This window comes from Plectropomus leopardus, chromosome 17 (assembly GCF_008729295.1).
Source record: "Plectropomus leopardus isolate mb chromosome 17, YSFRI_Pleo_2.0, whole genome shotgun sequence".
NCBI lineage: Eukaryota > Metazoa > Chordata > Actinopteri > Perciformes > Serranidae > Plectropomus > Plectropomus leopardus.
In genome coordinates, this window is record NC_056479.1 from 17,744,435 (window position 1) to 17,761,855 (window position 17,421).

At 42.4% G+C, this 17,421-nt stretch overlaps 1 protein-coding gene across 2 annotated transcripts in view; it reads right to left on the reverse strand.

Annotated features, from left to right (window-relative positions):
* LOC121956801 (ubiquitin carboxyl-terminal hydrolase 22-like) overlaps nt 1–17,421 on the reverse strand; it is a 32,406-nt gene continuing 14,985 nt past the window's right edge. For both annotated transcript variants that reach the window (XM_042505197.1, XM_042505196.1), the window contains 12 exons: nt 16,651–16,783; nt 14,010–14,123; nt 13,811–13,912; nt 11,197–11,363; nt 9,366–9,525; nt 8,668–8,773; nt 7,370–7,528; nt 5,278–5,404; nt 4,382–4,473; nt 3,836–3,898; nt 3,281–3,430; nt 1–2,000 (listed from right to left, as the gene is read on the reverse strand). In XM_042505197.1, coding sequence (XP_042361131.1) covers nt 1,958–2,000; nt 3,281–3,430; nt 3,836–3,898; nt 4,382–4,473; nt 5,278–5,404; nt 7,370–7,528; nt 8,668–8,773; nt 9,366–9,525; nt 11,197–11,363; nt 13,811–13,912; nt 14,010–14,123; nt 16,651–16,783 — 1,416 coding nt within the window. In that variant the 3' untranslated portion in view covers nt 1–1,957. The remainder of the gene's footprint in view (nt 2,001–3,280; nt 3,431–3,835; nt 3,899–4,381; nt 4,474–5,277; nt 5,405–7,369; nt 7,529–8,667; nt 8,774–9,365; nt 9,526–11,196; nt 11,364–13,810; nt 13,913–14,009; nt 14,124–16,650; nt 16,784–17,421) is intronic.

Genomic DNA, 17,421 nt, shown 5'->3' on the forward strand with positions numbered 1-17,421 from the left:
CACATTCCAGTTTAGTTCTGAGTTTAATTACTGAAACGTATAATGAAGCTCTCCTCTTCCTTTTCGTTTCAGCTGCGTCCCTGAATGTCCTTGGGTGGCCTTAACTGCTCCATGATACATCAAAACCAAAGTGCGACCGTTTCACAAGTCTTTAATTTTACTGTTCGGGAAAACCCGCCGTTGCCCTCTAGCTGAGGTTCTGCAGCAGACCAAAGGATATGCATGTTTGTTTTCAATTACAGAGCAGCTAAACAACCAGGGGTTGTGGTTTTTTATGTGGAATTACTGTGATAGGTTAGGGCCCTCATCTTATACATGAGTGATTTTTTTTATTCTGTATTTTTTTTATTTATACATACACAATCAGTGATATTCAAACAAAACAGACCACAACACCCTGATGTGTATGTGCATTATCTAAAGTCTGACTTGACAGCATACTGATTGAATAGAGCACTGGGTTTACTGCACTGCAGAGGCAAGACACACCACGAACCACACCGGTCTACACCAGCCACACAGTTGCCATGGAGAAGATTAACACTGATGGATTCAGAGCCAGGCTGTGGTCGCACAGTGCCCATATACGTGCAATGTGTTTTACCCTCTATATATCTCACATGATTCGTCTTCCCATCCTCAAACTACAGAGCAGAAATCATGATGGGCAGCAGGCCTTGAGGCGTTACCGAGGGCAAATTTTCACATATTATAAGATCATGAGAGCCCTGTCGCATGCAGTGTTGTTAGACGGGCTTTTTTTTTTCTTTGCACAGAGCATTCAAGGTGTTCAATGAGGAGAGACCACAGCATTCTCACATATTATAGGACCTCTTGGAGTTCATGTATTGAGTCTTCTCTTCAGAATGCCGTACGAAACCCAAAGCTCACATTCAACATACAATTCATAAACAGCAAAGGTGAGCCAATTTAACCATCACCATCATTATACCAACAATTCCACAAGAATGAAAGTATAATACGTCCAAAATCATTTCCAGTACCAGGACAGCGAGGGACATATGACTGTACTGAAAATAATATAAAAGAAAAAGACACTGAAAAGAACAGTAAACAAAAGTTCAATGAGTTGCTAAAAAAAATAGATATTCCCTGCCCTCAACCAGACTTAAAAATAAAACAATCAACACAGTAAATAATGGAACATGAGCACACTCAGGTCCAAATCTGCTTAGTTTCCATGGCAGCACTTCCCCAGCAACTGGCAAAGGCAGCATCTCTAAGCTCTCCCATGTTTTCTTTTTTTTTTTTGCTCTTAAAAAATAGATGTATACTTGATTCATACAGTATTTCATAACTAAATTCACAAATGATAAGAATCATAACCATACCTTTAAAAATGTTCTTGCAAAGTTTCATAATACGATTCTAGTCTTATTTTTTTATTTTTATTTTTTTGCATTCAGTCCCATATGCATATGACAACAAACTGTCTTCCATCAAGTTAAATGCTTGGTCAGTTGAAACGAGAGCACCATGGGAGAGAAATGGAGGGCATGTGTGTGAGGGGTAGAGGGGGTCAAAATACTGTAAGAAAAATCCAGATGTGCCCAATCGATGTGACGGTCCGTCACGCTCAGACTCTGCCCCTGCAGCAGGTAGGAGGAGGGAGAGAGACTGAGGGGTGTGGGGCCTCTTCTTCCCTCTGCCCAAGCCTGGAACTGACGATGCCCGACTCTTCCTCCTCCTTCTCTCCTCTTCATTCAGTTTCGTCAAGTAGATGCCAAGAAGTAGCTCAGTGCTTGTTTTTTTTTTTCTTTTGAAAGGTTGCATGATTTCACACGTCTGTTTTTTTTTTTTATTTGTGTCCTCCAAAACTGGAGGAGCAGACTGGTAGTCAAAGAGTTTCAGGTAGGTTTGTGTGTTTGTGTCTGTCCCCAGTCCCTTGACTCTCTCATCAGAAGCAGTGGTTCTTCGTGGTCAGTGGTCACAAAGACTACTCATACTCAAGGAACTGTTTATGGTAGAATAAGAGATACCTGAGGAGGGGAAAAAAGAGAAACATTTGATTCAGTTGTCATACTATTAACATTTTTGAGTAGGGATGCTATGTGTTTTTTAAGCTGATAACGATAATTACGTGCTTGTCACGGTTGATATGACACGATAACAGATACTTTCACATTTTTGTATTTTTAAAAGAAGTGTTTAGCCTGTAGATAATGCACACCTGAGGCTAAAAAAGGCTATTATGTGGTGATGATACACGGATTACTTAATATTCCAGTTTGGCCTATCTTAAATCTAACTGACATCACTATTGTCATCACAACAAATACAAAGAATAATTGTGACTCTTTCAGACCTGCTGTCATCAAGCTGTGAAAAAGAAGGAGAATTTCTGGGGTATTGACAAATGGCCTACCGTCAATGCCCCCAGCACTACAGATGAATATAATAAATAAAAGGATGTGAAAGTAAAATACATCACATAAAATCAGCTTTAAATTGATAGCTTACAGACAAATAAAAATAAAAAAACATACAAATTAAACAAAAAGGTGTGTAAAAACATTTTAACTTTAGGTCAAAACTAGTCTGTAGTTTCCCCTTTGTTACTGGGGTGTAGCCTTCACAACTATTTGTAGAGAAGGACGAGAGAAAGACGCACAAAACAACACACAACAGCTGGAATTCTCCTCCCCACAGCTCACACTCTGCTTTTTCATTCACTCCTCTATGGGATTATTTTTTTTACAATCGATACCTATGATATTGTACAAATATATTGGTATTGTTTCTTTGACCCTAAAAAATCTGAATTTCTGTTTAGAAAACAAACACACACACACACACACACACACACACACACACAAAAAAAAACCACATTTATAATTAAACATATATGTGACATATGAGATGTTTAAATATATGTATGTTTATATATGTACTGTATATATAAATGAATCAATTTTTCACTGATTTGATTACATTTTTCTTCTATTGACAAATATTGTTATTTATATGATCAGTTTTTTATTTCATTCACTGTCTTTAATTGTAATTATGCTTTGGCAACACATGTCAAATTACATTTCAATAAAGCCTCTTGAATGAAATGGAAAAACACAGAGAGAGAGAGAGGGAGAGAAATTATTAAGCAAAGTGTTACTGTGTAATTCTCTGACTTATCAGTTAAGTGTATAAACTACACTGCAGACAGAAGTCTCTATTAACACAGACACAATAATTTAACAGCGCGATATTTATCATGCATCCCTATTCTTGAGTACTGCTAATGCTTTGTTTTCATTCTTACCCTTCACTATCGAGTACATCCTTAATGCTGGCCTTGGTGATTATGGCATCATCACATTTGAACCACTGGTCTTTGTGCTGGCGGATGAAGCTGGTGTAGTGGCCACTCTCTAATGTGCCTTGGTGGTTGACCACCGCAAACAAGGAATACCTGGAAACAAAACACAAGGGACGTGACTTTGTTTTCATTCTGTTTTCTGACTTCACTGTAACAAAACAATCTCATAAAGCCCCATTATCCTCCCCATACATGGACGCCTTCATTTTTCCTAAACTGCATACTGTCGCTCTTTCAGGTCTTTCTTGAGTATTGAGAAGACAGTAAATGTCCTGGAAAATGAAAGCTGTTGTAACTGTCATGGATGAAGAAAACTAAGCAGCTTTTAATAAGCTTCAAATTGATTTAATTTGGGGAAGTCACAGCCGGATGCTTCGGGTCATTAACATGTGCTGCCATGCTAGAGGAGAAATGTCTACTATGATGTCAGTACCTCTGTGAAGCAGCAGAGTGTTAATAAATCAGTTCGCTGTAGTACAGGTTCTCTAAGGTACTCACTTATTGTCGTTGTTTAATACATCAACCGTCTGTTGATACTGCCCGTTCATTCTGCTCTCTTTACTGTGGGAAGTAGAAAAACAATAACAAGACATTAACACTGTTAAAGCTGCATGCACAGGTAAACACGCTACACTGGCACATAAATCCACTAGGTGGCAGAAATATCCTATCTATGAAAGCAGATGTCTTCCCTGCTGGTGCCTCTAACAATCTTTCTGTGTCTGAACAGAGCTGAACGGATGCCACATCCAGGGGTGGGGCAGTCCTGCTCCTGCATGCTTTACTGACATCAATGTATATTTATTGGGAGCATTTAATTATGATGTATTGACATTATGCAGATGTGTGCAATAACAGTAAGTACACAATATGTATAGTGTATCATACAATGTGTAAATGTAAAAACATTTTTTAAAAAAGGAATAAACCACTTAAATGAGCTGCTACAGGGTATCTGGACAAATCTGTTTATTTCTATGTCAATATGAAGACTGGCAGGACAGGATTTACGACATGGGTGGAAAAGCTAAGTGGAGGGCTTACCTGGATGCCATGAAGGGCGTCATGTCCAACTCTAGAGGGAAGGAAACATATGTAGTGATCTTCCTCCGCAGTTTCGCAGAGTGCTCAAACCGCTGGAGATGGCCAGAGAGGGAGGAAGAGAGAGGAGAGAGGGGGAAGGGGGTAGAAACATGGCAAGAGGGAAAAGAGGGAGTGGGGGGAGGGGAGATGACACATATTTAGAAATAACAGGCATCATCATTACAACGTACAACACAGCTAGTGAAAAGTGTAAATGCATGTTTTCCACCCTGGCTGTCACACCTTCATAGCAAGATAATAACAGGCTTGGATTGATCTTAGACAATCTTCTTGCAGCCTGTTCCTATGAATATCATAAATACATTAAAGCCCTCCCAATACTGTTACGATAAATAAAACATGGGTAGTGGTGAACTGGACGAGTCATTAAAGTCAAAAGTGTCCTGGGACACTGCGTGAAAGGGCTACACAGTGGGAGGTGATGCACCAACAACTGAATCGAATTATGAACACACCCACGCACAAGCAAAGTACCACACAGCAAAGTCAGCGCAAAATCTGAACCCTAATGCAAGGCACAACGGATCATATATCACAGCCTATAAATATATTTATACATTCCCAAATATAAGGATTCATTTATTTAAAAAAAAAGAAGAAAGAAAACTAAACAGGATGAAAAAAAAATAAAGTATCTACATTTGGATGATCATTTAAGCCACATCACACAGCCCTGTAAACACGACACTGCTGTATCTGCTGTTTTTGGAGTAATGACAAAATTAGATGTGTGAATGATAAAAAGCTCAATTTACCCTTAAATAATCAAATTGTCAGACGGTGACAGATAATCTAACAAGTGATAGTTGGCAGCACGTTGTCCCTGGCTGACTCACTTTGAGATGAAAACATGCTACGATGGGGAGTTTCTTCATTGTCAGCTGTTTGGTGGACTCCTGGTAACTATGGCAACCGCCGCACTTGATTTTGGCACTGCTTCCTAGATGCTCAGGCCGCGTAAACCTGCAGAGGGAGGGTTTGGAATCAAAGAGAAGGAGAGAGGGTGTGAGGGGAGCAATGAACATGTGGGTAAACAAGAGACAGGAAGTGAGAACTGGGGAAAAGAGGAAGAAAACTATCATGATAAATTAACCCTTTCATCTCGCCATCCGTGCCCTACAACACCTTGTTCTGCAGATCTGAAGTTAACCTGGAGATACATGAGGGCTTGTGCCTGCAGGGTTTTGATACAGCCACTCTGTATGTCAGCCCACCCAACCCAGAGCCCTGCTGGTGATGCCAACGCCTCTATCACCACAGCAACAGCACCAACCAGTTCTGTACCTTTAAGAGCCTTGCTGCAGCAACTAGGGGTGTGTGAGGTGCTGCAGTAAAAAAAAAAAAAAGTCAGGAGGAAAGGAGGCGATAGAAAGAGAGGGGGAGGATGAGATGAGGTAGAGAGTGAGGGCACGGGGGAAAAGGAATTAGGTGGAGAGGGGAGGGAATGAAATAAGATAAGGAAGAGGAGGAAAAGAAATTGAAAGAATGAAGAGGCAGCAGAGGAGATATGAGGAGTCACACCTGCTCTGCCAACCTGGTGATGGTGGAAGATGAGATCCAGGGATAACAGGGCTGATGTGCCTCAGCAGACACAATATGTGACCCCTCATACAAGTGGAGGGGTGAATGAAATTTATTTCAAGTAGAGACGATTGATAAACATGGATCTGGAGGTGTGGTCGCAGGAGAATAATTCTATTGAAAGAAAAATAAGTAGAAAATGGCAATACCTAATTTCCTTTCGGTATGTTATGAACATGCTTCATATTTAAGGTATATTTCCCTTTTTCATCCAGCTTTGTATCAACACAATGTGTGTAGTATATGTGAATAAAAGGTGGTAAACTTCCCTCCGTCTAACCAGTGCCTACATATCCCTCCTTCCCACCTGGCGAAACTCCGCTGGATGTCGAAAACTGATACAAAACACGACTTCCAGTGGAGTTTAACTGGGTCTCCGGCTGTTGCTCAAACTGCAGGCTGCACTCACACATTATCAGATTCCCTGCCACCCATGCCACAAAGATTTTAGAAGTGGATCAAGACACAGACCCGCTCCTCTCTCTCTCCCTCTTTCTCTCAAACTCAGACCAAAATCTGATCCAATGGTGAAAATACACACTGCTGATCGAATATAAATCAAGATTATTTTCCTGCAACACCTATTTCTTGCCTAAAATATTTTCAGAAATGTATTTTAATGCCGTGCTTGGTTGTAACAGCAAGAGTTTGTGAACAGGAAGTGGAAGGCTTTATGCATGGCAAAAACGGAGGCTGAAAAAACTGAGATCGAATGGTAAAACTGAGCAGCGTTAATCAAATATAAACTGAGATTCTGTTACTGAGTTGCCTGTTTCTTGCCTAAAATGTTTTCAGAAACATGTTTTAGCTTACCGTTTAACTGCAGTTTGAGACTGATTTTACCAGCCGGCTGCCATTGTCTCAAACAGACGAATGCGCATTACGTCGCCCACCAGCAGGAGCATTTATTGGTCCTGTTCAGAGCAGTGCGTTCTAGTAGTTGTAGGTTTCCATTCTCTTTAACAAAAGCTAACACCATAGTCCTTTTTTTACCAGTCATACAACACTAATTTCAAATGTATTGGCGTCTTTTTGCTGCATAGATAGCCTAGTGTTATGTGAGGACCGTCTTTATGTCTGTGAAATGTGTCTTTAATCTAACAGGGTTGTAATACTATCAGTGTTATTGTGCATCAGCACAGGATTTGCAAGTTTGACAGTTTTTGCTACAAGCCTCTCTGATTTAATGCTAATATTCTAAAACTCAGATGACTGGGCATTAAGTTTAGTTTAGAAAGATGTAAAAAAAAAAAAAAAAAGAAAAAGGAGAAAGACAGAGAGAAAATAAAATCTGACAGGCTGAAAAAAAGACAACCTGCCTGGTGTCAGCTGAGACTGAATGTGTACCTGCGTAGGCAGTCTGTGAGAGTGGTGGACCCTGACAGGTGGCTCTCTCCATTGACTGTGCTGCCATCTCCTCCAGGACTGAGGGGCCAGAAAGGCGTGGATGAGCCAGGAAGGTCCAGACTGATGTCCCAGAATGGATCTATCGTCGTGGAAACCCCACTAAAGAAAAAAAAGAAAGAGAGAGAAAGACAAGAGTTTGATTATGAGGTTGAATAAATAGTGTCATTTTTACAGGTCATGATGAAAGGATGATGACATAGATGGCAAGCTTAAAAATTCCCACAGCCTCTGTAGATTCAGATCATGTTTTTGTTTAAGCCTCCTGCAAGATTGAGTGTGTGCATGTGCATAATATACGCACTGTTCTTCCAGGCCCATTTGCAATTCAATGAAGTGTTACATCAGAGAAAATTGGCTTTACATAAGGAATTTGTATTATTACAGCCCAGTGACTGTGATGGACTGCACCTCAGGGCAAAATGGAGGCTTCCAGTGTACAATGCATGCAGTACACACAAATATGTATGCATAGGGGGTGGGCTGCCACATGTTATCACTGCTGATTAGATGAGTCATGGTGCTGTAACACCCAGTGGTACCAGCAGGTGGCTATTAAGGCAAGTGGGCCTACATTTATAGTGGGTGAGAAACCAACCCTGCAGTAATATGGCACTGATATGGTTCCAGTTTTGTTGAAAAAGCCTTAGGGTATTCATTTCTGTTGCTTTAGGCCTTAGCCACAAGTAATATGTAGAGAGGTGTTTAATGATTACAGAGGGGTTCAGTTTATGGCAGATATAATACTCAGGGCAGCATCACTAGCTCTGCGTCAGCGCTGTGGAGGCAGGTAACACGGCACTGAGCTAGGCTCGGCTAGTCTGGGGCGAGGTGCTTTGCAGTTCAGTGCAGCGTGCTAGTGTTAATGTGACAGAACAGCTCTAGGGGGCAGGCAGGCAACGCTTGGGTTGTGCTGCTGTCTAGACAACCCCCCTTTACAGCAGCTCTGCAGGGACAGGGCCTTTTTAAATAAGAGCAGTGGAGAGGACACAACCAGTGGTTCACCCACTCTGGGGAGGACAGGTGGTGTCCACATCGATCAGCTTGGAGTTCAGAGGCGAGTACGGAATCGCAGGACAATGAGGAAAAATGGATGAATGAGCAAATGTGAGGAAAAGAGGGAGGAGGGGTAAGAGGCGGTGATGTGGTGCTCCATCAAGATGAATGAAAACATCTCAGGTGGGACTTTATTTCGTTAAATTGCTTCTTCACACTCTTTGTGTTGCAGCAAACAAACTTACTGGCAAACTTGACAGGTAACGTCTGATTGCAGGCCCCCAGTGAAGATTTGGTCAATGATGCAGTTACAGTGGTTTGGATTGTTGGCCTTTTTCCCGTTGTCATCTCCTGCAGACCACAAAGAGCAGAAAGTATAAACACCCACAGATAACACCATCAAGTACCTGTTTAGCACTTCTGAAGGACTCTGTCTGGCCCTCTTTCTCACTTAACCATCCCCCTACAGCGGAGCCTCGCCGCCACTTCACAACTCTCTGGGTTCTAGCTAATTGAAGCGAGCCTCACTGCAGGGTCTGTGGGTGAGTCAGCCTGTCATTGCACTGCAGCAGGGCCTATTGACATTCCTCACACTGCTTTGCTTCCTGTCCCTTTGGTACACACCATTGCCAGTCTCCTTCAGTATGCTTCCAGAGAAGTAAGGCACTGTGCTCTGTGTGTAGATCTAAGGTATAACTCCAAATGCCGGATTAGAGGCAGTAGGTGGCCCAGGCACACTCCTCTCAATCTCAACTGCTCTTTGCTGAGTTTCCCCATTCAGGCCGACTTGCTGTTATCCTGGTCTGATAGAAAATATTCAAGAGCAATGCTACTAGAATAAACTCTTCAATCTTACTTCGTTAAAACACAACACATTGATGTTTTTTATTCTAAATGCAGTATGCACACAGGGAATGACATATTGATTGGTTCTATAGCTTACTGATGGTGTCTCCTTTGCAGTGCCTGTGTAGTACATCCAACGCTGCAATGAGGAACTCGTGGGCGTCTTGCTGCTCGTAGCCTGCGAGGTGACGTGCATGAGTCCACACCAGGTGCAGCAGCCGGAAGGGAATGTGGGGCGAACGGTGGCCCGAGTAGAACTGAGAGCAAGGATGAAATATGAAGAGGAGAGGGTGGTTAGCCTATTTTTTCCAGGTGTTACTGTGTGCATTATATTTTATCACCTCTTTGCTAATATCATAACTGTATTGCTCACGGTCATCTAAAATTCATTGCTGAACCATAACTCAAATGTCCTGCCGGTCAAGATAATTTTCTGACTCTCTTAGCAGCTACGGGCCTTGTCAGATATGAATGAATTCCACCACATGTCGCCTAACAGCACCGGCTCTAATGACAAAACTTTCATAGAGGAGAGGTGTGATGCGCAAGACAGAGAAGACGAAGTAGTTGGAGAGCAGGAGCGTTTGGAGCAAAAACATCCTTCTGTGATATGTTGCGGAGTCTCTGTTGCCATGGGGATTCGAGTGAGTGACAATCCAGGTCAGGGTCAGGAGATGTGGGTAAGAAAGTAACCGAGCTGAGCCAAACGCGAGAGTTGGCAGGGTGCAAACAATACGATGAAGTTCCAACCGGAGCTCATTAATGCCAGAGAGGGGCTCTCATTTCTCGGCACCTAGATGTCACACACACCTCGCTTTATTCTCCGCAGCTCTGTCTGAAATCTGATTGAGCTGTGAGAGGGGGAAAAACATGCCGCGCTGACGTCTCTTTTGAATCTTACAAACTCTGCTCCTTTTCGGCAGTTTGAAGGTGGTTGACAAACGAAAGACGCTACGAGAAGAGGGGGAAGAAAGAGAGAGGAGAGAGTGGCTGATCAAAGCGGGCCGCGCCTCTCACCTTCACATCTAAAAAGGCTGTGTGTACGTGTGTGTGAGCGCAGAGACAGAAGATGGCTTTTGATGACGATGTAGAGTTTGGTTAAAAAAGAACGAAGGCGGGGGATGGAAGTAAGCAGTGAAATTAGAGAGTTGGGGACGAGGAATGGAGGTAGAAACATTCGGGATACTGTGTGCGGAGTGTTTAAATAGATTAATTTTTCTTGTATGACTGACCCTGAATTTTCTGTCTCACACAGAGCTGAGTGCTCAATCAATGTCTGCCTCCCTGGGTGACAGAGGTGAGCGATTACCTCCTTCATGTGTTATGCAGCTGAACAGTTCAGCCAAATGAGACAGGGCAGGGCTCTGTTTGTGTGCGTTTTGTGGGGGGGGGGGGGGGGGGTTAGTGATGACTCAACTCATTATAGCATCACTTGCCATCTGTGGGCCCATATATACTGGGAAGTGAGAGGATGTAAAAAGAAAGCGAGGCAGTGTGGGAGCAGACCAGGCAGATATTACATAACGTCCAGGGCCGATGAGTTTGTCAGATGTAAAATGCCAAAGTTTTGTATCAAAGAGCTGGGATTAAGAGGCTATAAATGGCTGCGCAGCATAATTCGCATTGACTGACCAGGTTCAATAAAAGTGTAATTACAGCATTCTGCTTATTCATTTGCATGTGGCTCTGTACATTCCTTTCAGGCAGGATTTCTCCCTCCTCCCTGCCTCCCTCGTTGGGCTCGACAAAAGAGCTCAACAGTGACTCAGCCTTCTGCAGTGGGTTACACTGCGAGAGAACATCCTGTATTATATGCTTCTCAGAAAAACTATGGCTCTGTTTTAACCAAAATCAACAGTTCCTTCTTTTCACTGTGGGATGAAACAAACCTCAGTAACAAGTTCACACACGCAAACTGTGCAGCATACCTCCTGAAAGAGCTGCGACATCTCACACACCAGACAGGAGTTTGATTGCATCTCGCACTTGTGTCTGTCGGAGAGAAAGAAGTCTCGCAGCAGCGGTGTGTGTGTTAGAGCCTGAACAATGCAGTTCATGAAACACGTGTTGCCGAGGTTTATTAACCCTCGTAAACCTGCGGGACAAGAAAAGACAAAGAAAAGTTTTGAGGGCAGCAAGACAAGAAGCATTAAACATGACAGTGCTTCTGATTCATGCTGCTGGCGGCAGAGGGAACTTGAATCACCACTAAGGACCTCATCTCTGTTTCTCCGGACTGATGACATTTTTGCTGTCACTAACTTTGCAACTTGTAGTTAGATTCATTTATTTGTTGTCATAGTTGCATTTAAATTCTTGTTAAATTTTGTTTACAAGCTAACCAAGAGGAGTACACAGGAAGTTATACTGGCTGATAGGCACCTCATTTATTAGACAATTTTGGCGACTGTCACCCAGTTTCATCAGGACCCACTTGGGAAAATCAAATTCTAGAGACTGAGAGAAGTTTATGGAGCACTTTAACTATATTTTAGCTCTTTGGAATCACAAAGTAGGCTATTATTTGACTGCAAATCCCTCGCATGTTATGGATAATGACTACTGTAGAAACAGGACAAAAAAGAGACGTCTTGTACAGTAAAAATTTGGAGCTTATTACTGTGGGATCATTGTCACATGCTTTTCAATGGAGTCAGTGAACTGACAAAGTGCACAGAGTCAGATACATTCATCTTTTCAAACGGTCTTGTTTTGGTTCTTTGGCTCGCATCAGGGTTCATTTCACAGCTTTCAGAACAGCCCAAACAAAGCGTACTAAATGGGTAACAGAATTTGTTTTAACCAAACCAAACAGGTTAGGTCTGAAAGCACTATTAGAAACCATCAATATTAGAGGGAATAACTGAGCCAAAAGAAGCACACATTTGGTTCTGAGATTTTTGCGACAATACTTTTTTTTTTTAGTTACTAATTAAACATTTTAGTCAAAAATGACTCACTTGTGAGAATTTTGTCGCTTTTCTTAGTCCCGTGTGATAGTGGACTTAATATCTTTTGGTTATTGGTCGGACAAAACAAGCTTCTGAAAACAACACATTGGGCTTCACCTTATTATTTTCTGCAAAACTATTATTCCATTAATCTAAAAAAAAATAACTCAAAGGAATACTTCATTCCCCAAATTACCATTGATATGTCAATAACTCACTTGGTGTTACTCTGGCATAATTTGTAAAGAAAACTTCGTTTTTCTTGCATGCCTGGTGTGAATGCAAAATCCAAAAACAGAGAAAGGTCTTGATAAATTTAAGTAAAGGAGGGACGTTTCATCGTAGAGTTGTGTGACTGTGGTGTTTTAAAGGTTTTGTTTGGATTCACCAAAGTCACACAATAATACATACATAGTGGTAAACCAGCAGCCTCTGTGTTCAGTGAGATAAAATTACTGTTTTTATCAGTGGAGTCTGGCTTTGCAGAGAGCATCAGTAAGTCTCACTTTCAGTTTAGTGTTAAATATTATGGTTTTAGCAAAAATGCATGTGTTTTGGGAAGTACTGAGCATACAAGTGGATAAAAAAAACTTGTGTGAGAGCTCATAAATGTATGCTTTGATATAGTTTTAATGTTGTTAGACGTGGTCACCTTTGACTTCAACTCATCGGTTTTTGGACTCTTCATTCACTGGAGGCATTTTCTTGATGAATTCACCATAACACGTGACAAGTAACTAATACACAAACAGGTCAGTTGGGGGGTATTCTTTAACTTGATGAAGTAAACACTAAGTAGTAGCGGCCCCATATAACAACTCACACACTGTGTAGTTCACACATCAAAATATGTATATATTTATTACACTTAAAAGCCACTGGCACCTTCAGAATCAGGTTTTTTTCTGTTATGGGTTAGCTCTGCCAGCAACACTGTGTGTATCCTGGAGCACACCCCAAAGCTGTGAATGAATTCATTTAGAGTGGGACAGTAAAGCTACAGTCTCCCAGTGAAGGCCAGTGGAACAGGTGAGACACAGCGAGGTCTTGGGTCTAATCCAATTGAGCAAGGTTTTGTTCTGGAAGACAGCGCTGGGCGACAGCTTTAATACTTCAGACTGGTCCTGGTGTGCAACACGCACACAAACACACACACACAGTCTACTGCCCAATCACAGCTACCAACCAAGCTCTTTAAACATATAAAGGGAGTAAAGGATGGCAGTGGGCAGAGGGAAAGTACTTGTACAAAATCAAATAGACAATAGAGACAGCGGGAGGAAAACAAAGCAACAGATCACTGAGAAAACAGTTCAGAGAAAAAACAAGTTCTGGGGAGACACACTCAGGCCCACTGTGGTGAGCATCAACAGTATCAGCGAGGGAACACTGTGTTCTGCCTCTCGCAGTGAACTGCCTGTGGGGCTGACCTGTCCTGTCGACCTTGGGTATCACACTTAAATGCAAGAGTGACCCCAAGTACACTTGCGCCATAGGCACATGGAGAAACACACATGCAAGTAATCCCAACAGCACACACACTGTCTAGGGATGAAGCTACGCATACAAAACACTGCAGTCTGATGCTTACCTATGGTACAGTTCGTAGTGATTTTCCTCCGCTTTGGATTGTGTCGTAATAATTCTAGCTCTCTCTTTGTTGGCTCCCACGTTGTGTATTTCTCCCCTATTCCTGTGGATACAAAAGTGTACAAATGTGACAACACTTAGCGGACGGTCTTGTTTCACAAGCTGCATTAAGTTCTCTGACGGCAAACAAAATGCTCTACCTTGCAATTTCCAGGCTTTCCTCTGTTCCTCTTTGGCAATCTGCTCCATGTCTTTGTCGTAAATGTAGTCTTGACACACAAAACAATATATTCCACCGTATAATAAGTCTATCGCTGGAAGCAGGAAGGAGGGGAAGAGAGAGTGGGGGGAGAAAGAGAGATTGCACCATAATTACAAATAGATTTTTCCACCACAGTAACACACATTGGGTTTTATTTTACTGTCCAACCTCGCTGGCACAGCCAGGCTCAAGACAAGTGTTTTCTCTGAACTGCTTTTTCTGCTCAATATGTTCCCGTCTCACTGCCTGCACTGAACAACTATACAGAGATATGGGGGAACAGTGATGGAATAGGTGTGTTTGTTTCCCACCCCCACCTGGGCTTTCAACGAACATGCCATACCCTACCATTCTAAAACTCCACGGCAACAATACCTCAGCTCTGTTGCCGTGACAACCTATTTTTAGCTTAACTGGACATTTTTCTGTTTTTGGTGCTACCCACACTGAGAAAGTGAGCTAACACATCATCGAGAAAACCTGACTGGTGTATGATATATTGCTGTCACAGCCCCATGGTTTGAGAAGTGTGTGTGTTTCTTAATGTCTGATATTAGAGAACATATAAAGAAATAAATCATGCAAGAAATTAGTTTTAAAAACGTGATCTTTTTCTCTGATAACCCATGGCCACATTGGATTGGATGTGTCCTGAATAGGATGCTCTTCTCTGGACAACAGTAAACCGATAAAGAGAGAAAGATACATTTGGCAGTGAGAGAAAGAAGATATAAGTCCCCTTTACACTGTCTGTTCAAGGCTGGTATACTGCGTCATTATGCCGCCTTGTTTTTCTGTATAAAAGGTACAAACGTGAAATGAAGGGACAGAGCTGTCTCGCCTTTAAGCCGCTGCAGAAGGTAGTAACAGCAACAAAGCAGCGCAGTTATGCATGCGACCCACCGGGGGCAATTTAAAAAGTGGCAATTAGCAGCTAACTCAATAGCCTATTTTACAACCAGGTTGTGCTATAGGGTTGCGACAAAGACAAGAGCTGTGTTCGAAACAGTTTCCTAAATCTGAGTGTACATAGGATGCACCCTACTTTTAACTGCCATCTACCACAATGCAGTGTGGCCGTGTATTTCTGGGGGAAAAGCATTACCAAAGTAGTGTCCGAAATCTTGTTCATTATTCCCTATATAGTGCACAGTTTAATACACACTACATAGTGAATAGTTAGTGAGTGAATGAGGGGACGATTTCAAACACAGTTAAGGTAACGCCACCCTATACGCAAAGCGGCATAACAGCGCGATATTACCGCCCTGAACAGGCAGTGTAAAAGGGGCTAAAGAGAAAGTACAGCTGCTGAAAATCTTTGTAAATTGTGAAAATGTTGAGATCCGGGAGCTCCGTACCCTCCACGCAGAGGACGAGATCAGTTGCTGTATAACAGGGATGGTAAATGATTGCTATCGCCAGGTTGAACAAAGCGCTGCTTTGTTTACGTTACACTAGAGGTTAACACTCGTGTGTAATGCAAAATAAAAACCACACACTGTAGCAGGATGATGTCCCCGTTGTTCTGTTCTATGTAAAAATGTAAAGGCGGTATGAAAAAAAGGACTTTGTAGCGGCCCTAAAGCACGACCATTCTCTCTATAGACTATGGTGAATTGCACAAGGAACAGACAGGCCGTTAAGAAGTTTCAGGGTAAAGATTGAGAGGAGGGGGAGAGAGAGAGAAGAAAAGAAGAAAAGGATGTGAATGGACTCCAGAGGAGTGAGGTTGTTGGGAAAAAGATGTTTAAAAATTAGTCCTAAGAAGGGAGCTTGCTGTGTAGCAGTCTAGCAGTCAGGGAGTTTGGATTAATTTGATTAGAGGTGGAGAAGAACAGAGTGCCAGTGTCAGAGAGGCTCCTGTGGAAAGCTCAAAGGTAATTAACACTGTGGCCGTGCACTTGGGATACATGTATGTGTGTGTGTGTGTGTGTGTGTGTGTGTGTGTGTGTGTGTCTGTGTGTGTAACTAAACTGTTAAAATGCATTAAATCAATTAGACAACTACCAAGCCATCCTACTGTCTCCGTGGTTTCCACATTTAGTAGTCCTCGCCAGGGTAATATCAAAATCTTGCTTATTAGTGTCATTATCTTATTTAGCATAATTAGCGTGTAAGGTTGAAGCCGGGCTCTCTGGTAGCTGTGGATTAGCGATGTCTACCCCTCCCTTGGTGCTGTATGAAAGGGAGAGTACAAACTTAAACCCATGACATTTGACTGGCTAAGGCGCTCCCACCAGAATGGTAATGTGCTGTGGTTAGAGTGAGGTTCAGCTCCCTGTCTGCTCGGAGGAGGAAGTTGCCCAAAGTAATGCTGTAATCCTTTGCTGATAATAGCTGATGCTGCAGTGGGCCACAGGGGTGCATGTGAATGTGGGGACTGACGTGATGGGACTGAGCCTTGGACGCAGGGAGGGGCAATGCATTGATATCATAACTTATCAAATCACTATAGCTCTATTGAGAGATTTCTTTTAAAACAGAGAGGATTATGGGGAAAAAATGCATTAAAATTAACATTAAAAGGCAATTAAGATTGGCTTCAGAATGTTTTCTTGTGTGAGTGTGTGGCTTACCTAGATTGTGTCTCTTGTTTTTTGCGTGCTCGTGGATGTGTTTCTTCGTAAAACAGCCGAAAAAGACGCAGTAGAGACAAGAGTGGAGACGATTCAGGTGGGCGCCACACATGTGACAGATACACGACTTGGCCTGGAACGAAAGACCCAAAGGAGAAAGGGGGAGGACAGAGGGGGGATTGAGAGCGAAAAAAAAAAAGAAAGGACAGTCAGCATGGTGAGAAAATCCTGCAGCAGGACAGAGCCCTGAGCTATACTGTAGCGTGGCGTACGCAGGCGGAGTGGAACTCCCTGCCAGCTGAATCAGATTTCTATCTTCCAGTCAGTCACACAAACACTTCGGAGGACACGGTGCTCAAATAGACCTGATATGAAGACAGACTAAAGATTGCTGGGCCTGTTGACAAATTCAATGCAGTTGAATAACAACATATTTCCACACTGAATCTTCCGCTCTCTAACACATGCAGGCCATGATGGGATTTAATGCTTGGCAGGCACACTGGAGAAGGCTAGCAGAATATGTCTGAAGCACACACTAACCACAGCTGGAGTGTGTGTAATTGGTTTGACTACAGCACCCAGAGGTAAGTGGAGAAATTGAACATTAGAATGCCTGACATCTTCTGCAAACCTGCAAAAAATGAGCTCTCCAGCCTGCCCAGGAGCACACTTCCCCACATCTTCTGCACAATTCACATTACATTTGGTGGTTACTCTGTATATATGTAAAAGTTTTACAACAACTGTGAGAAAGGAAAACCCAAAGAA